Below are 21,887 nucleotides of genomic sequence, written 5' to 3' on the forward strand. Positions count from 1 at the left end.
AGACTTGTTTTTAACATAATCCCCAAACTCCTCTATTCCTGTAAGTAACAAAACTCATTTCAAAACCAGACAAATTATTTGCAGACTGAAGGCCACTGTTCCCTTCTGATATCACAGATGGTTAGAGTAGACTACATACATAATTTATCTGAGAAACATGATTTTCTAAATAAATGTGCTTTAAATGTGTAATCTCAGGATAGTAGACAAATAAAATGCATTTTAAAATGCTAAGTTTTATGGTTTTACTACCTATACATGAACTTAATTTTTAGAAGCTTAAGTTAAAAGATTATCCACAAAAGTATTTTCTGCTTGAATTATGTTCAATTTTTTTATTAATATTGGTTACATATGAAGTGTACTGCACCTATTCACAAAGACTTAAAATTATCAGTAATATGAAGTATAAACTTAAAAAAATCATAAACCCATTCCATGTCTGTGAAATGCAGCAGTTAAGTATAATTAAATTTACAATAATTGTAAGGGATAGAGAGAACATTGAAATTGAAGGGGGAAAATGGTATTCAAGATCTAAACAACATAGCTACTGCTGTACTGAAAAAATAATTTATTAAATGAATATAATACTGGGAATAAAATGCATCACAAAAGTAAAAAAAAAAAAAGTAAATTCTAAATATAAATAATAGTGGCTTATCAACAAGGGTTTTTCTTTACTCATCCAAAACTTTACATACAATGTTCTTAAAGGCTAGATTTTGAAAATGTATGGTTCACTTTAAAGCAGACTTGAATATAGCACTATAACATCTAAAATTCAGCAAAGATCATCTTGTTTTATTCGACTAAAAATGATATTAATTTAAATGATTGTTCTTTTTACGCCTTTTTAGGCCTAGAATATTTGAAATGAACAGATAGAATAGTTTATTACATTCTTTCTATCTCCCAAGATAGTAAACACATTTCTAGTATACTTTGTGGAATATATTTTGAGAGAAAACATACCTGCGCATTTGGACAAAGGTTTTTTTTTTTTTTTTTTTTTACAATTTTTGGTCCTTTGGTAAAAAGCAGTCCCTTTTTAGATCAAAAGTTGACAATAGCCAATTGATCTTTTATCTACTTAAGTAGAATTTTAAACAACCACATTTTAATATGTACATCAAGATACCGATAAACTTTTAGATAGTGAAGAAAACAAAACTGGAGATCGTTATTCTATTTCCCTAGTAAGTTTCCCTCAGCTTTTAGAAAGCACATGCAGTTCAAAAAACCAAGTGGAATTTCAGAATGCTAGCATGATCACAGTACTTATTAACAGCAATATGCAAAGCAGTGGAAATAGAAAATAAATGAGTAACTACATATTATAAAAACGAAACAAGGCACTTTGAACAACTATAAGCAAATCTGAAATAAACACTTTTTCATAAAGCTGACTCACAGATTCTAGCAGACTGGTGTATAAAAGTGAAATAGTGAAGGCACTACATAAGTTTTTCCTAACTCCACTTACTAAAGAAATTCACCAATTAAACTTGGCACAAAAGAGTTTAATTATCATAAAGTGCATCACTTGGCTAAATATATTAAAAGGAAAATCAGCCTTAATACATTATAGCAACATATTCACATATGCAGAGATAAAAATGCAATCCCAGGAGTCAACATAGTTAGGAACTTTATAGTATATATGGCTTTTTATTTTGTGTTGTTTTTTTTTTTATAACTCCCTATTTGCTTAGAATCAATATTTTCAAAAGAGTATATTTTGATTAGCAAGAAGAGGTAGTATTCTGAAAGAGGCAAACTCACTGATTCTACAGGTAGAGATTAAAGATTATGTGGAAAATCAGTACAACATATTATAATAAACTAGGACACTTATAATATTCTGATAATGAGTTAGCTTTTAAAATCAAGGCTATTTTATCACTTTAGCTATGTTATTATATGTTACTATAGCTCTTTCAAATAGTTTTCCTTTGGTATTAGAAAGTTTTCTTCTTTTTAAATAGCAATAACATTGCAACAGGCAATTTTTATTTACAGATGGCAAACATGTCAATATTTAAAACTTAATTCATCTTTACCACTGATTTAAACCACTAATGAAAATATATCATGTCAGAGATACAAAGAAGTATATATCAACCAGATAGCAACATGCATTTAATGTCCACTTAACTGATATAATTGGCAATTTAAACACAAACACAGACACGCATACACACACACACACACACACACACACACACACACACACACAAGCGCGCATACACACATTAGTTTGGAGCAATATATTGGCAAAAAGCCAAAATAATTTATGCACATTATTTAAGAATTTAGTTTTGATAACAGAATTCTAACTAGATTTTTTTTTGGTGTATTAAATACAAAGGTTGGATAAAAGATAGTTTAAAGCAGCAATGAATACATTTCCTATCCCAATAACTTAAAAAACTTTTCTTTATGTAAACTTTATACATGTGCAATCTTTTTGTTTTCTGTAAATGCTTCAGTCTGTCTTTTATTTTTAACTATTTCCCACTCTATTCTAAATTTGCCGAAACATAGAAATGGAAGGAACTGCTCGCAGTTAGTCGTCCTCAGCACTGTATGCCACTTCTGCTACTTCTATGTCTGATACAGAATTTTCAGGTTCACTCAAACTTAAGCATGGCTTATCATCAGCTCTGCAAAAAAGAGAAACATGTCAATAAAGGGATTAGATACATGCTGTTTCCCTTCACTATCACCTTTCAAATTTTACCTAATGTAAAGAATATTTAAATACTAATGGGAAATATTTCATGGAAAAGAATATTTAAATATTTGATCAGAAATTTAATCATTTTTAAGTTGTTACAACACCTTTGGAGATATATTTTTAATTCTTTCAGCTCTTTCAACTATCATTTATCAATAAAATATAGTGACTTTCACCAACATAAAATTTGTTCTCATAATTACAGCTTACCTGCTACCACTAAAGTATTAATAATGACTTTGGATTTATAAGTAATAAATATTCTATGTGCTTTCAAATATACTATCTTTTTATCATTCCTGTAGGTAGGCAGGCTGGTTGCTATTACAGTATCCCACTTTTTGAATGGAAAAAGACTGAGAGAGATTAATTTGTCAAGCTTTACAAAATTAATAAATTAACTGAGTACTTAATTTAGATCTATCTTCAAAGTAAGTAATAACATTTACAGCCTGGATTCTAAACACTCATTTTTAGGCACAGCTTAGAATATCTGTAAGTCTTTCTCTGCTCAGATTTATGATACAATAACATTGGGTTCATAAAAAATACTCTATAGAGTATTAGTGCCTATTTGCCTCTAGTTATTCAGATGATTGGGCTACAATAAACCAAATATTATTTACCTAGATTCTTCATGTAAATCATCTCTATCAACCTCAGGTGCAGAGGACTCCACCTTTGGGATGTGTCCACCTTCCGTTCCACACATGAGCAGTGATTCTTCAGGTTCTAAAGACAATGTTCTAAAAGTAAATTATAGCAACAAGTTATTTTCTACAAATAAGTACTGGTTTGTTTTTGTAAATACATGTAGCTTTAGCAGTCTTCAGCTATTCTTTTTTTTTTTTTTTTTTCTTTTTAACATTTATTTTTGAGAGACAGAGAGACAGAGCACGAGCGGGGGAGGGGTAGAGAGAGAAGGAGGCACCGAATCTGAAGCAGGCTTCAGGCTGTGAGCTATCAGCACAGAGCCTGATGGGAGGCTTGAACCCATGAATAGTGAGATCATGACCTGAGCCAAAGTTGGATGCTCAACTGACTGAGCCACCCAGGTGCCCCAGTCTTCAGCTATTCTTAAAATGGCTAATAAGGTGCTGACTCTGGGAGTCAACAGAGAAATTAGTACTTATGATTAATGTAAAGTGATTTTAACATCAATTCAATATATGCTGACGGGAATGCAAACTACAACTTTCACATGTGAAAAATTAGTGTAAGTGCCTTGAAACAAAGATGCCACTTAAATAGGGTAAAGCGAATAATGTTTATCTTGTTGAACAACTAGAGGCTTATTTTTCTGATGTTTCCCATCCTTCAAATGTTCAGCCTCCTAAATAAATTATCAAAAGGCAACTTTTCCAACCTACAAGGAAGTATACTAAGAGTCTAAGACTTTTTGAATCAGAAATTTCCTAAATCATATTAAAATACAAAGGGCATTTAGCCCAGAGTATTGAGTTGAATTAGTAAGGCCAAAAATGCAAGTATCACAATATACCTAATTCTGTTCTCTAGAGTATCTATATGAAGTTGCTTTTCATTGAGCAGTTTCTTCAGTGATTCCACCTCTTTTTGTTTTTCAAGTAGTTCTTTTTGAAAACGGTAATTTGTCTCTTCTAAAGTTTCACAGAAAGCCTTGAAAACAAACAAAAAATGAAGAAAAAATTAATTACTTATGCAGTATCTCCCTCAAGAGCATTACTAAAGAGTCAAAGAACATAATCAAAATAATATGTATGCAGCCCAAACAATTTGTTCTCTTCCCGCATTTTTTTTTTTTTTGGTCTTTGCTATCTTGACACTCAATCCTCACCTACCTTGTGGACTTATAATTACAAGTCCCTTTTCCTAAGAATTGTTAAGTAGTAGGCCATCGTGCTTGAAATGAGTATGTGATAACCCTCTAGTGTAGGACTGGGAAAAAATAACCAGTAACCACTGTTAAAGTTTCTACTCTCCTTCATCTATTTTTGCCTGGTCCTAGATGAATACGTTTTGAAAAATGTGGCTATTCATTTGTATTAGCTCAGCAGGTATATTATTATAACAACCTCCTCAATAGCACCTATTTATTTTTCCCCAACATTGCTTTCCTCTTGCTTCTCCTTTTACCATATTCATTCAAAACTGACATTCTACCCATCATACCCAGATGCTAAATCCTGCTGAAATAAAGATTAAAACAAATAAACAAAATCATACTACCATAAAAAATGTCATGAAAAAATGTGGGTTACTTATCTTGATGAGGCTTTCAGTGAAACTGATCAATGCTTCTAATTATTCCTAGTTGTCTATATCATTCCCTGTCTTCTCTGTGACTACTTTAAACCTTCACTCTTGGCAAGTCCACTTATGACATGTTACTATTGCTGATTCCAAACCCAGATGATACTGATTCCTATACCAGGAAAAACCAAATCCCTGACTCCCCGATTCTCAACTACATTAGCATCCTGCGCTTGTCCTCAAGAATGTCCCTGAATGACTCAAGTCATCTTGTGTACCCTACCTCCTCTGGAAACATGCTCTATCCTATGTACCCCTACCTCCTCTGGAAGCATGCTCTATCACATACTTTCTCTTAAATTTTCAACTTTTCCCCTTCCTCTGGACCCTTCATTTACTTGATAAAGTTGACTCAAGTTGATGAAGCCTAAAAATTTCTCCATATTAAAAAAAAATTATCTCCACCACCCACTTGATCAAGAGTCTCTCTAGCTACTAACGCAATCTCCTTCCTTTCAAAACAGAGAAGTTTTCCACAAAAAAAAGTACTTCTCACTCAAATTGAGCCCCCAATTTACCTCTAAAATCACGAAATTAGAGAAGTTTTGCTCTCTTTTTCTCTACTAACCATGCCCAGGCAAAGGCTAACAATGACCTTCTAACTGGAAAATCCAAAGTACTGTTTTTATTAACTACACTGAATGTCACTCACCAGTGACTTAATTAAAAAAAAAATTAATGGAAACCTCTTTCACTGGCCTCCATAAAACTTCCTGGCTGGCCTCTTAACTTTGTTAGTTACTTCTTAGTTTTCTATTTGCTCTTTACATGTGGGCATTCATTAAAGTTTTGCCCTTGGTTACATAATCTCTTGCTCTATATGCCATCCCTAGGCAATTGCACTTACTGTTAACATGTCAGCTCTCATGTTTATTCTATCTAACTTCCAATGTGGTTTGCTGTTGCTGTTGTTAATCTCCAGCCCACACCTTTCCTGAGTGCATGGACATCATTCATATACCTACTGGTCCTCTTCAGAAGAATTAGATGTACCAATGGCAAGTCAAATGGTGTTCACAAAGGAATATCTATTCTACCTCCTCATCTTCCAAGCCACCGGGCAGGCATCTTAGATCACTCCATTTCCCTACCTACTTTCTATGACCCAAGGATAACTCAGTTTTTCTACTCTCCCTTCCCCTCACCCCCCACTGCCTCATCAACACTGCTTGTATTTTTGTCATTTGTTCTCATTTCTACAGTCTTTAATTGTTAACCAAACTATACCACCAGTAAACTAATTGGTTTACCTATGTTCACTTAGGCACTCTGCTAATCTAAACTGGCTTTCTTTTTTTCTGTTGTTTTTTAAATTTTTTTAAACGTTATTTATTTTTTGAGAGAGACACAGCGTGAGTGGGGGAAGGACAGAGAAAGAGGGAGACACAGAATCTGAAGGAGGCTCCAAGCTCCGAGGAGCCATCAGCACAGAGCCCGACGCGGGGCTCATACTCGGGAACGCAAGATCATGACCTGAGCCAAACAAAGTGAGACACTGAACCGACTGAGGCAGCCACGTGCCCCTAAGCTGGCTTTTTAAAAAACAGATCTGATAATGCTACCTCTGACTCACTACTGCCTAAATAATAAGGTCAAATATCTTACCTTGACAAATGAAGTATTATGTGACATATGCCTTTCACCCCAACTTCATAGCTTTTGCTCTATTTCCTTTTCCTGTCTTCTAGTCCTCCTCATACCCCATGTTCCACCTAACTGAATTACTTTCAGTTTCTCAAATATTTGTCTTTATATAAGTGGAAGTATATAATACCTAACATTCTGTGGCTTGCATTTTTACCTAATGACATAAGATGAACCTTATAAACATTCCCAGATTTAAGACCTTGGGTATATTCACATTATGAAAAAACCGAATACTTTTCAACTATAATGGAAATAGAACCAGGAACACAGACAAGAAGAAAAAAAATGAACCACACATAACTTCCATTGATCACAGCACGGGGGGTGACTAAACAAAATAAGGCCTCTGGCTATAAAATACCTAGCTAAAAACCCAACTTTTAAAATAGCTATGTGGGCAAGAAACAGAGGTAAGTCTCAGGGAACAAAAATCAAGAGAAATGAAAACAAGTGCCACGAGCACCGACACTATGTCTTTGGATAGTGGGAGGAGGGTTGAAGAGAGGTTATTTTTTGGTCATTTTGAACCTTAAACACCAAGATGGGACAAGAGATGAGGAGTCAGGCACATTTTAAGGGCTAGTGACCAAAAAATGAGACACTCAGGAATAAAACAAGGACTTTAAAAAGCTAAGTCATTAATAAAACTCACTCATCAAAATAGGAATGCATCAAGGAAGACTGTTTGTCTCATCTTGGCTTTTAGGTGGGAGAGCTAAAGTCTTCTGGAAGAATCTACAACCATGAGCTAATAATGCCTCATGTGGATTTTGCACTGAATTTATAACTATCACAATTAGCCAGAAACACCCAAGCTTAGAAATCAGCATAAAAAATGGTCCAGGATCAACAATACTCAAGGTATCTCAGCAGAAGCAAACAAATTTCCATGGAAGAATATACCCTCAACTTTGGCTGTTAAGGTTTCCTGTAGACAAACTTCTAATCAAAGTAAATTTATAATCCAAAATTACAAAACACACTAGGAAATCATCCAACATAAAAGAAAGTGAACAGACCCCAAAAACAGAAAAATTAGGATCCCATAAATTTCAGATAGCATATTACTAAAGACCATAAAATATGAACAAGTATAATGACTTGAAAATATTTTTTATTTTATTTTTTATTTTTTTTTAATGTTAATTATTGAAAGACAGAGAGAGTCAGAGTGTGAGCAGGGGAGGGGCAGAGGGAGAGGGAGACACAGAATCTGAAACAGGCTCCAGGCTCTGAGCCGTCAGCACTGAGCCCGACGCGGGGCTCGAACTCACAACCCGCGAGATCATGACCTGAGCCGAAGTTCGACGCTTAACCAACTGAGCCACCCAGGCACCCTGAAAATATTTTTTAAAAGCCACTATCAAAAAAACATCAGGTATAACTGAGACAAAACAAACAGAATGTCAAGACATGAGAAATATAGTCAATATTATTAAAATCTTAATGGAAGTATCAAACAGTAGTATAATCCTGTCTGAAGACAATACAATAAACTGGGAGGGAGAACAAAGAAAATTGCAGAATTTATAAATTGAAGAATAAAGACAGATGGAGATAGAGAACATGAAGGAAAGGTTAAGACAGATGGAAAAGGAAAAAAAAAAAGAAACTGACACACACATTTATACATAGAGTTCCTAAAAAAGAGAACAGAGAGAATAAGAAGCAACACTTCGTGGGAAAACAGCAGAAAATTTTCACAACTGATTAAATACTAGCACTTTCAGATTTGGGAAGAATAATGCATCCCAAGGAAGCCAAAAATAGAAACCACCCACACACAAGATAGTAAAATTGCAAATGCCAAAATCATTTAGATCATTTAGATCTTTAGAGAAGATCTCTAAAATACTAGGAAAGAAAAAGTTTACTCTAAAGGGACAACAATGAACTGAGAATAGATGGTTCACAGCAACGGTCTACAGCAGAGGCAGTGGAAAAGACCTCGAAGCACGAAGAAAAATGATATCAAGGTAGAATTCTAGGCCCAGTTATATCATACTTCAAGAAAAAGAGCAAGATTTTAAAAATTTCAGACATTAAATACCTATCCATTACCAACACACATTCACTAAAAGAGAACTATTAAATGACGTATTTCAAGGAGCAGTTAACTGAGCCCCAGTGGAAAGAGTGAGGTGAAAGAACATGGAATGGTGAGCAAAGAAAGTGGCAGGTAAATCAAAGGAAGCACTGGCTCACTTTGGGAAGGCTGGAAACAACCTGGTTCTAAATTATCTGATGAGAACAACATATGACCATTAAATAAAAGACAGTGAATACAGAGCTTAGAAGCCAAGAATAGAGGAAAAAAGGGAAGAAAGAAAACACATTACGTATATAAAGGGAAGGGAAGGAGAAGCAGGGTAAATAAAAAGCACAAAATAAAATGAGAGAAATAAATACAAGTATATTGGTAATTACTGGACACATTATAACATAAATTCACCAAATGACATATTTTTCTGTTTACATCAAAACCCAAAAATCTACCTCTATGATGCTGACAAGAAACACACTTTAAATACAAAGATAGAAAAATACTTATAAGGCAACAGGCAAATCTGCTCTTTCTTCCCCACAAAAGGTATAGTTCTATGAATATCAGAGCAATGCATTTCAAGTGGAAAACATCAGGCACAAAAACAGTCACTATCTAATAATAAAAGGAATGATTCACTAGGGATATTTCAACTACAGAATTCTAAAGAAAAAAATTAACAACAAATCATAATGAGGGAATTAAGTATACTACTTTTGGTAATTAAGATGTTAAGATATTTTTAAAAATCATGAGAAAACAGCCTTACATCAATGTAGTTTAAAATCTGTACAAATTGGCAATCTTCTAAAAAAATACATCAAACTTGATCCCTAAAGAAACAGTCAAATAAACTCTACTCATTAAAGAAACGTAATCAGTTGTTGAAAATCTATGCATAAAACTATTGAACAAACCAAAGAAAATATCAGACTCAGGTTGTTTAATAGGTGAGTTCTAATGAATACTCAGGGAACCAACAATACTAATCTTACTCAAATGATTCTGGAGAAAAGAAAAAGAGACTATTCCTCAACCTATGTAAGACCTGTATAATCCTGGTGCCAGATCCAACAACAATAACAGGGAGGAAAATTATACTGCAAAAACTCTAAATAAAATCATTACGATCCAAATCCAGCAATTAAAAAAAAATGCTGAATGAGTTAATTTCATAAATGAATAATGTTTTAGCATTTAAGAATCTGAGAATGTGATTTACCACACTAACAGATTAAAAAACCCATATGATTATCTTGAAAGATGTAAGCAAAAGCATTAATAACATACACATACCACAACCTTTCAACAAACTAGGAATAGAACTTCCTTAGCCTAAAAACACAGACAAACAAACATAACCCACAATTACCAACAGCTTGTAGGACACACCATATGTAACTAATGGTGAAATACAAAATCATTTCCTTTAAAGTTAAGAAGAGAGGAAAAGGATGCTCACCATAAATGCTCCTACTTAACTCCAAAGTTTCTACTTAGCACACAAAAAATATGAAAATGAAATGAAAGGTATTAAGGATTAAAAAAGAAAAAACATAGCTGTTAATATTTCAGAGGATGTGATTATGTATATAGAAATCTAAAAGGATCTACAAACTAATGAGAGATTTCATCAAAGATGTAACATAAAATATATAGAAAATAATAACAGTAACAAATTAGAATATAAGAAAAATACCAATTATGATAAGAAAATCCATAAAGAATTCTATAGCTTTCCCTACAAGTTTAAGGAAAAAAAAAATCACCTTCATTAAAGACTTTTAAGCAAAGATCTATTGATAGAAAGATTCAATTCTGTAATGACTCTGATCTTCAAAATTTATCAGTAAATTTATTGTAATTCAAAACAAAATACCACCAGGATCTTTCATAAAACTCACAAGTTGATTTTAAATTTCATATGGGAAAACAAATAGTCAATTTTGAAGAACAAGGAAGGGAAACCTTGCCTTGCCAGATACAAAGATTATAAAGCCATAATAATTAATTAACACAGTACAGACTTAATAAAGAGATAGAATAATAATAATAGTAATAAAAGAAAATAGAAACTCTGGAATTGGAAAAGCACAATACCCAAAGTGAAAAATTAACAAAAGGGGCTCAATAGCAGATTGGAAATGATACAAAAATGAGTCCGTGAGCTAGAAGATAGACCAATAGAAATTATTTAATCTCAAGAGCTGAGGGAAAATGATTGGGGAAAAAACCAAAAAACGAAAGACATAACAAAAAAAACCAAACCAGTATCCAGAAACATGTAGTACAATATGAAGTATACAAACGTGGGTAATGGTAATGCCAGAAGGAGAAGGGCAAAAGAACAAGACTGAAAAATTAGTTGAAGAAATAATGGCCAACAATTTCATAAATGTTACATAAAGCATTAATTTGCCAAATCCAAGAAGCTCAATGAAGCCAAATTAGGATAAACACCTTGACACATCATAATCAAACTGCTGAAAGTCAAGGGGCACTTGGGTGGCTCAGTTGGTTAAGCATCTGACTCTTGATTTTGGTTCAGGTCATGATCTCATGGTTCATGGGATCAAGCCCTACATCGGGCACTGAGCTGACAGCGTGGAGCCTGCTTGAGATTCTCTCTCTCCCTCTCTCTCTCCCTCTCTCTCTCTCTTTGCCCCTCCCTCCCAGCTCACACGTGCACGGTCTCTCTCAAAATAAATAAATGTTAATAAAAAAAAAGGAAAGTAAAAAAAAAAAAAAGTCTTGAAAATAGCAAGGGTGGAACAGCTCATCATGTTCACAGGAACAATGTAATTAAAGGTTGACTTTTCATCAGAAATGATGGAGGTCAGAAGACAGGAATGACACAAAGTACCGAAAGAAAAAAACCTGTCAATAAAACCATCCTTCAAAAATGAGCTTTCCCAGATAAACAAAGACTGAGAATTTGTTGCCCTCAGACCTGCCTTACAAAAAATATTAAAGGAAGATGTTGAAGCTGAAAGAATGTAATGCCCGATGATAACATCAATTCACAGGAAGGAATCAAGAGGGCTGTTAATAGTAAATAAATAGATAAATATAAGAGTTTATAACATATTTTTCCCATTTCCTAATTTCTTTATAAGAGAAAAGACTATACATAGAAGTAATTATTACACTGTATTATTGGGGTTATAACATAGATTTAAAATATGTAATAATAGGGGTGTCTGGCTGGCTCAGGAACATGAGTTTGAGCCCCAAATTGGGCCTAGAGCTTACTTTAAAAAATATGTAATAACAGCAATACAAAGGAGGGGGGGAAAGATATATGGACATCAAGTTTATAATTTACTGGAATTACGTATTACTCTGAAGTGGACTGTGTTAAGATGCATACTATAATGCATACTACAGAAACCACTGAAAAATAAAAAACATAAAAATTTCTACAGAGGAATCAAACTGGCATACTAAAAATACTTCTTTTGCACAAGAGTAAGCAGTAAAGGAGAAAGAGGACCAAAAGAGATGAGACAGATAGAAAATAAATTGCAAAATGGCAGATGTAAAGGGTAAAGATGTCAGACTAAAGAAAAGACCAAGACATAACTACATGCTATATACAAGAAATAGAACCTAAGGCTGAAAGACACAAACTGAAAGCAAAAAGATGGAAAGACATATACTAGGCAAACAGTAACCATAAGAGAGCTGTAATAAATAAGACTGTGTGGTACTAGCACAAGGATAGGTACCTAGACCAATGGAAGAGTATGAAGATCCCAGAAACAAACCCATTCTTTTATGTTTACTTGACTTTTGATAAAGGTGCCAACTCAATAAAGGTACAGACACAATTAGATATCGGTAGGAACTTAAGACCTTTACCTCACACCTTGTTAAAAAAATATCAGGTCAGGATGGATTACAGGCCTACGTGTAAGAACTAAAACTATAAAACTCCTAGAAAAAAAGGGAGAAAACTTTTGTGACCCTGTATAAGGTAAAGAATTTTTTATTTTTTTTTGTTTTTTAAGTAGGTCCATACCCAACGTGAGGCTTGAACCACAACCCTGACATCAAGAGTCAGATGCTCTACTGACTGAGCCAGCCAGATGCTACTGGGGAAAGAGTTCTAAATGACACAACACTAAAAGCATGAGCCATTTAAAAAAAGTGATAAAATGGGGGCACCTGGGAGGCTCAGCAGGTTAAGCATCTGACTTCAGCTCAGGTCATGGTCTCACGGTTTGGAGTTTGAGCCCCATGTCAGACTCTGTGCTGACAGCTCAGAGCCTGGAGCTTGCTTCAGATTCTGTGTCTCCCTCTCTCTCTGCCCCTCCCTTGTTTGTGCTCTGCCTCTCTCTCTTTCAAAAATAAACATTAAAAAAATTAAAAAAATAAAAATAAAAGTGATAAAATGAACTTCATTAAAATGAAAAACATTAGTACTTTATTTTTTTTTTTTTTTAATTTTTTTTTTTAACGTTTATTTATTTTTGAGACAGAGAGAGATAGAGCATGAACAGGGGAGGGGCAGAGAGAGAGGGAGACACAGAATCGGAAGCAGGCTCCAGGCTCTGAGCCATCAGCCCAGAGCCCGACGCGGGGCTCGAACTCACGGACTCACAGACCGTGAGATCGTGACCTGAGCTGAAGTCGGACGCTCAACCGACTGAGCCACCCAGGCGCCCCAAAACATTAGTACTTTAAAAGGCACCATTAAGAAGATGAATACAGATCAGGAGAAAATATAGGAAAATCAGATATCTGATAAAGGACTTATATCCAAAATAAAGAACACTTATAACTCAATAAGACAAACAACCAAACTTGGAAAAAAATGGGCAAAAGACGTAAATAGACAATTCATCAAAGAAAACATAGGAATGGCTAAAAAACACATGAAGAAGTGATCAATATATTAAAAAAGTGACCAACATGTCATTATGGAAATGTGAATTAAAACTATAGTGAAATACCACACTACACACTCACAAGAATGGATACACTCCAAAAGACAGATAAATCAAATATTTATAAGGACATGGATAAACTGGAGTTCTCATACACTAGTGGTGGGAATGTCAAATGGTATAGCTACTTTAGAAAACCGTGAGTTTCTTTAAAAAGTTAAACTTTATTTGCCATATAAGCAAACCTTCCACCTCTAGGGATCAATCCAAGAGAAATGGAAACAAATGTGCACACAAAGCCTCTATGAGATTGTTCACAGCACCATTATTCAAAATAGCCAAAACTGGAAACTACTTAAATGTCCCAAAACTGGTCACTGGATAAACAAATGTGGTATGTGCATACAATGGAAAATCATTCAGCAATAACAAGTAATGAAATATTCACAGAGGCTATATCATAGTTGACCCTCAAAAACACGACACTAGTGAAAGAAAGTAGATGTAAAGATTATACTATATGTTATGCATACTGTATTTGTAAAAGATTATGTACATTGAATACTGATCTCACACACACACACACACACACACACACACACACACACACACACTATGACTCTATTCACATAAAAAATATCCAGAACAGGTAAAGTTGTAGAAACTGAAATCAGATCACTAGTTGTCTGGAGCTGGGAGTATGGACTGATTGCAAAATGGCTTGTAGGGAATTTTTGTCAAAAAGATGGGAATTTCTGAAATTGGATATGGAGATGGTGGCATACTTCTATAAATGTACTAAAAATTATTAAATTGTACATTTACAATGGAATAGCAAATAGTTAATTTTATGGATGAAACTTTTACCTCAATAAAGCTGTTTCCAAAAAGCTATGGCATTCACTCTAATATAAAGAACAGACTCAGTTTAACCAAAAAACATTATAAATCTACCAATTAAATCTGTTCCATTTAAGTGCAATTGAACAGTTGGGGAAAAAAACTTGCATAAAATCCTTCCTAATCTATTATTACCAAATCTATTTTGTGTATCTGGCCAATTGCTTCAAGAAATAGGCCGCTAACACATGAATTAAAGTAATTTGAGTAGCATCAAGCTTGAGTTGAATTGACAACAGAGAATAACTTCTACTTCTGAAGGTAAGTTTTAATTGATTTTAGTTGTAGGTTCTTTATTTTTGATATTTAGAAGCTTGGCATACAAATAGTACTTTTAAATGTAGTAAAATAAATTTCTGGATGATTTTCTTTTCTTTTGAAATAGTAAAAATAAGGAGAAAAATGCAACGTTTAATTTTAGAGCTTCATTGATGGCATGGCATGTATGAATTTTTATTTTTTCACTGAACTAGTTCATGTATTTCAATGAAAGAAACCTTTGACTCAAACATTAAAAGCTTTCTGTGTTAAAACTACAAAGGTCTGAAATTATAATATTTTGCTATTTGCTATTCCATTCAAGAAACAATGTGGTTATTGTACTGTATTATTTGTTCCTCTTTCCATGTGATATGTAATACACCACTTACCCTGCTTTCTTCTAGGCTATCAAATGGACCTGGTGGATCATCCAGACAAAGAAATTCTCTCACTGCGAGGCTTTTCAAAGGGGAAAAAAAAATAAGCTGGGGTACAAATAAGTTTACAAAAGAGAGCAAAAAGCAAGTGTTACTTTGAAGCCATTACAGTGTTTTAAACAAATCGGTTTTGCATATATACTAAAAGCAGCAAGTTGGTTTATGTGTTTTTACATAAACAACCAAATACAAATATAAAATCTATAAAAGATACAAAGACTTTAAGTCACTTTCTAAGATCTTATGAAGATAGAGATTATGAATTCATGCTATATAAAAACTGCAAGACATAAAATATAAGTCAAAATAATGGTATAAGAGACCAACCTAAATGATGAATAGAAACAGTATTACTTCCAAAACAATATCAATTTAAAGTAGTCTAAAAATGTCATGATCTTGTTATGAAGCAATACCATTTCTAATTTATACTTTGTTTCTTCCTCAGGAGATGCTTCTAAAGCAACTAAAAAGTATTTACTCTAAAACAAGTTAAAGATTTTTGTTGCAATCATGTTTACTACACTAATTTAGTTAAATATTTTCCCTAAAGAGTTTAAGAGAAAAAAATTCTGAACTCATTTTTGAATTACCATAAATTTCAAAATAATGAAATACAGTTGACCCTTCAATCATACAGGGGTTAAGGGTGCTGACTCCCTGTGCAGATGAAAATCTGCATGTATCTTTTGACTCTCCAAAAACTTAACTACTAATAGCCTACTGCTGACTGGAAGCTTTACCAATAACATAAATGGTCAATTGATACATACATTGTATATTATATACTATATTTTTACAATAAAGCTAGAGAAAGGAAAATATTAAGAAAATCATAAGGAAAATACATTTATAGTACTATGCTGTAAAGAATCTGCATATAAGAGGATCTATGTAGTTCAAACCCGTGTTGCTCAAGAGGCAACTGTAATATGGAAAATATGATTTTTTGATGTGCTGCATAAAGGAGATGTCAGGAGATGTCACCCATATACTGAGAAGGGAATGGAATGCTGGGGTTCATGCAGGTGAGACAGGTTGATGACAGGGGATGGTCATGAAGAGCTAAATGGAACAGTGAAAGCTTTCCAAAAGAAAAAGCAATATGAATTAATATAAAGAAGTGGCGTTAAGAAAATGATCCAGAAGACTCCAAAGAGGAGTAAATTTGTGGAGTATAAAATCTTGACAATATAGGTAGTAGTAAAGGACACACATTCAGGGAAACTGAGAAAAAAAGCTGAGTACTCATAATCATGAAATCATACAGATGGAAAGGATCTTAAATGTGATCTAGTTGCTTTCTAAAAGATGTGATCCATAGTATGCTTTCTATCCTTTACATGCGTTCAGCCAGGAGTATACCTAAACACCTCCAGGTTTAGAGAACGTTCCACCTCTTAGAATAATCCATCTTATTCTTGAAAAATACTGAAAATTAGAGAATTATTTTTTTTCCCCTGAGCTGGGCTTTTACTCCCCGCAGCTTCTATTCAATGAATCTCAGTTGTGCTTTTGAGCCATTCAGGGTAAATCTAAGTCCTCTTTCACATGATAACCCTAAAAGAATGTAAAAAATGTTATCTTTCCTCTAACCTTATATTTTTCCAAAACAATACTAATACACTAATATCTTCTTTTCTTTTAACCTGTACACAATTTATTGAGTACTTAAAGCCTATATGGTCTCTGCATTCATGGAGGCAACATTTTTTCCTCCATTTTACTGAGGTATAACTGACAACTAACTGTATATATTTAAGGTGGACAACTCGATTTAAGTACACATGGTGAATTGCGAACTACAATCAAGCTAATTAACATACCCATCATGCCACATGGTTATCATTCCTAATACTTTCAAAGTACATTGCACACACAGGGCTCTCTCATACTCTGTTTTGTTTAATTTTCACAATAATCATTTGAGGTGAGGACAGGCATTGCATTTCCATTTTATAAATGATACCAAAGTTCAAAGAGTTAAAATGACTCATACAAGGTCACAAGACCTTAAATCTGTCTTCTGAGTGAATATATGTGCTTTTTTCTACATTTAAATTCTTTCCTATTATGTTTTGGTTCATTTGGATTCTTTCCCCTTGCTGGTCACTTCTCTCAGACCGCATTCAATTTGTCTGTCATCCTTTAACCAAGGCCTCTAGAATATTGCAGTTGGTCTAACAGAAAAGAGAATAGGACCACTATAGATTCTTTTGGTTTAGATATTATACTTCTATCCACCTATTATTTATATTAGAGAACCAACTATTAGGCAAAAATGAGCCACAGGAAATAAGTTGATCTTGGGACTGAGAGGTCAAAAGTCTGGATGAAACCCTGAGAATAGCCTTTAAGACTGATAAGGAAAGTACACATAAGTTTATAGAAGGGTCTTTTTTCTTTTTAATGCTTTAAGTATATGATAACCCAACGTGAGACATTGTTTTCTTATAGGCTTATAGCCAGATTTTCTCATTCTTTAGTAACATTACAAATTAATTACTGAAATGCTGCTGCTAGGAAAGAAAAAGTAGGTAAGGGAATATATGTATCTCTTTTTATACCTTTGGTTTATAGTAGAAATTTAGCCCAAGATCAACAGTGATGTTGACAATGTACCCAGCTGTAGAAATCTTTTTTGGAGTGGCTATTCTATTTCATTCTCCTTCCCTAAACATCTTTATGATCTATAGTACATCCCCATGACTTATTTTATAACTGAAAATTTGTACCTCTTAATCCCTTTCACCTAATGTACAGCATAGGGAATATGGTCAGTATCAATGCAGTAACTTTGTAGCGACAGATGGTAGCTAGACTTATTGTGGGAATCATTTAACAATGTATAAAAATACTGAATCACAATGATATACACCTGAAACTAATGGGATATTGTATGTCCATTTATACAGTTCAGTAAAAAGAGAAAAATCTTTATGATCTCTAGCTCTCTAGAGTTCTACTCAAACGAAATCCAATGGATCCCCTAAGTTATTTCTCAGTGTAGTTCAAGGTTATACTCTATGCCCTACTTTCTTTAATCTGTAGCAGAAAAATGAAATTTAAAACTGGCTTTACGACTCTGATTTATAAAATACTTTTTCAGTTGTTCACTACAATTCTTCTGTTTCAATGGGACTCAGGTGTTGGAGAAGGAGTCAATATGCTCAAACACTATTGCATGGAAGAGGGACACACAAGAAAGAATCTCTGGGAGATGGTAGTATTTGGGAAAACAATTCTTCTCAGGCATTCAGATACCTTTTTCTTTTCCCTCTGGAAAAGGAAACCCTTACCCCTGCTTGAGAATCACTGACTAGAGAACTTTATTTAGATTTGATAAATAGTTGACTGCCTATGTGTGTCATGGTTCTGCTCAGCGATTTCCTACATGTTATAAACCAAGATTTGTTTTTTGTATAATTTTTATTTTATTACTTTGTTTTTTTTAGAAAGAGAGACAGAGAACATATTCAAGCTGGGGAGAGGGGCAGACAGAAAGACAGAAAGAGAAAAAGAGAGCAAGAGAGCGAATCACATGAGGCTTGATTCCATGACCCTGGGATCACGACCTAATCCGAAATCAAGAGTTGGGATGCTCAACCGAAATAAGTTGATCTTGGGACTGAGAGGTCAAAAGTCTCAGTGAGCCACCCAGAGTGGCTCTAAGCCACCTGAGCCACCCACTGAGCCACCCAGGCACCCCATCAATGTATGATTTGTGAATGAATCAAATGAATTCAAATAAAACATAAATATCCAAGAGTCTATATTATTACATGCTTATAAATAAAATAGAAGTCAGTTTTCAAGGAAAAAATTTTACTTTTTCCCCCCCTTGTTCACTGACTGATAGGTTCAATACAGCTCCCAATCTGTATTCAATCTTTACTACTTTTGCTTCCATTTGGCCATGATAATAAAGGTAGGTCAAACATTAGGATAAAAGAGAAACCTATTTGGAGGTGGCTGGGTGGCTCAGCCAGTTAACTGTCTGATCTCAGATCAGGTCATGATCTCACAGTTAGTGAGTTTGAGCCCCGCACTGGTGCAGTGCAGAGCCTGCTTGCGTTTCTCTTTCTCTCCCTCTCTCTCTGCTCCTCTCCCACTTGTGCTCTCTCTCTCTCTCAAATAAATAAAAGAGAGAGAGAAATCTATTTGACTAAGAAAAATGCAACAATCTGGAATTAAAAGCTAAAGAAAGACTCTGTACAGGAGCGCCTGGGTGGCTCAGTGGGTTAAGCGTCCAACTTCAGCTCAGGTCATGATCTCACAGTTTGTGAGTTTGAGCCCTGTGTCGGGCTCTGTGAGGACAGCTCAGAGCCTGGAGCCTGCTTCAGATTCTGTCTCCCTCTTTCTCTGCCCCTCCCCTGCTCACTCTCTGTCTCCCAATAATCAATAAATGTTAAAAAAATAAAAATTAAAAAAAAAAGACTCTGTACCTTTCTATTCCCTTTATTATCTAGAATAGCTTTCAGGTATGTTTGGGAAAACTCTATTTTATTTTTTTAAAATATCCATTTATATATTTTGAGAGAGAGAGCACTCGAGTGGGGGAGAGGCAGAGAAAGAGGAAGAAAGAGAATCCCAAGCAGGTTCCGTGCTGTCAGTGCAGAACTCAATCTCCTTTGTGAGATCATGACCTCAGCTGAAATCAAGAGTTGGATGCTTGTGAATGAGCCAACCATGCACCTGGGGAAACCCTATTTTAAAATTGAGATCAGTTGTTGACTTAACATGAAGATACAGAGACCACAGACAGTATCCCTCAGCATTTTTAATAGAGCAAATTTGCCCTATAACTTGATCTCTTCCTCTGATACTCTAAAAAAAGCTTTAAGAGTTTTACTGTATTTTCAAACTTATAAAAAAATTATTTCATTGGCTGACCTTTCATCTTCTATTTACTATTATATTTTATGTTCTTTCATAGTTATGTATCTGTTTACACTTCACAATTTTTAAAAAAAACTAGTAATTTAATAGCTAAATGTGCCATTTATCTCAAAATGTATATTTTATTTAAAATTTTTTTCAATGTTTATTTTTAAGAGACAGAGACAGAGCGCAAGTGGGGGGAGGGGCAGAGAGAGAGGGAGACACAGAATCTGAAGCAGGCTCCAGGCTCTGAACTGTCAGCACAGAGCCCGACATGGGGCTGGAACTCCTGAACCATGAGATCATGACCTGAGCTGAAATTGGATGCTTAACTGACTGAGCCACCAGGCCCCCCTCAAAATGTGTATTTTAAAAGGAAAAAAAACCCTTAAAACTAATGCCTACAATTCACTAAAAGGTCAATCGAGAACCAAGTGAAAAATGTACTAAAAATACTAAATACCAATTCTGCCAAAATCAAATTAAGCACATAAAGTCATTGAATGAAAACATTACTGAGGGATTTGGGATAGAAATGTTCAATCAGTTAGTATTTCTCTTCAGTGTTCTCTACCGGCTAAAAGACAGTAACAGAAACTAGATGTTAAATACAACCTGAAGGATAAGGACTCAGGAATCAAGGCTGGTGATAGTGAGGGTCATACTGGAGGAGACGGGCTGACTTGGTATGAGGTTGAAGGGTTCACGTTTACATCCCTATGATAGATGTGAAGGCCCGGCAGCGGAGGTCTAGTTTAGACCTTGCTGCTCTCTTGCCTAGTTACTAGCCCAGGTGTGTTCCTATGTTCAGTTTTATACCCTCTAATCTAGAGTACTTAAGTGTTTTAGGTAAAACCCAGCTGAAAACCCATCTATGCTTCCTCTGGCAAGATGGAACAAAGCCAAGATCTTAGTGTTGGCATGAAACATCTGCCTGCATTCCAATTCTGTCTTTCCTGACACTTCAAAGATGGTACACCTCATGTCTATTTCATGCCTCCATGCCTTTAGTCATGTTTGCTGCTATTAGCCTGGCCCATCCTTCCCACCTTTCCTCGGCTAACTCATATTTATTCTTCATGACTCGGCTCATCTGTTATCTCCTCATGGAGTCTTTTCTGACTAGACCCTCTTCCCCTACCCTATGTTAGGTTCAGTATTACCACAGCACCTTGAAGAGATCCTTTCATAGGACTTACTATACTGTATTACTAGTATTGTGTTTACCAAGCAGACTGTTTCACCAAAAGGTAGATGACAAATTTCTGGACTCTATAGACCATATCCAAACCAATTAGCACAGCACAGAATAAGCGTCCCACATATAATGACTTTATTTGTAAGAGTTATGCAATTAGAAAAAAAAGTTAATGACTTTTATAAGGATCAGAACAAATTTCTATCCACCATTGTAGGTAAACACTATACTACAATTCTCTAATTTGAGAAGGATTTTAGGTTTTAACAGACGTCTTAACAGAGAGAGAGGAAGAAAGAGAATCCCAAGCAGGTTCCGTGCTGTCAGTGCAGAACATGTGAGATCACGACCTGAGCTGAAACCAAGAGTTGGACGCTTAACAGAATGAGCCAGCCATGCACCTGGGAAAACTCTACTTTAAAATTGAGATCAGTTGTTGACTTAACATGCAGATAAGGAGACCTCAGACAGTATCCCTCAGCATTTTTTATTATCAGAGCAAATTTGCCCTGTAAGTTGATCTTACTTTCATAAGAAGGTAGACTTTGGACAGCAACAAGACCAAAAGTCTTAGTTAAAAGGTCAGAATCTGGTTGTT

General features: G+C 34.7%; 1 protein-coding gene across 5 annotated transcripts in view; it reads right to left on the reverse strand.

The window, feature by feature from the left end:
• Nucleotides 1-321: 321 nt before the first annotated feature.
• Nucleotides 322-21,887, reverse strand: part of SNX16 (sorting nexin 16) — a 44,331-nt gene continuing 22,765 nt past the window's right edge. For all 5 annotated transcript variants that reach the window (XM_042923812.1, XM_042923813.1, XM_042923810.1 and 2 more), the window contains 4 exons: nt 15,163-15,232; nt 4,242-4,378; nt 3,367-3,486; nt 322-2,666 (listed from right to left, as the gene is read on the reverse strand). In XM_042923812.1, the coding sequence (XP_042779746.1) occupies nt 2,570-2,666; nt 3,367-3,486; nt 4,242-4,378; nt 15,163-15,232 (424 nt within the window). In that variant the 3' untranslated portion in view covers nt 322-2,569. The remainder of the gene's footprint in view (nt 2,667-3,366; nt 3,487-4,241; nt 4,379-15,162; nt 15,233-21,887) is intronic.

Source organism: Panthera leo, chromosome F2 (assembly GCF_018350215.1).
Source record: "Panthera leo isolate Ple1 chromosome F2, P.leo_Ple1_pat1.1, whole genome shotgun sequence".
Classification (NCBI taxonomy): domain Eukaryota; kingdom Metazoa; phylum Chordata; class Mammalia; order Carnivora; family Felidae; genus Panthera; species Panthera leo.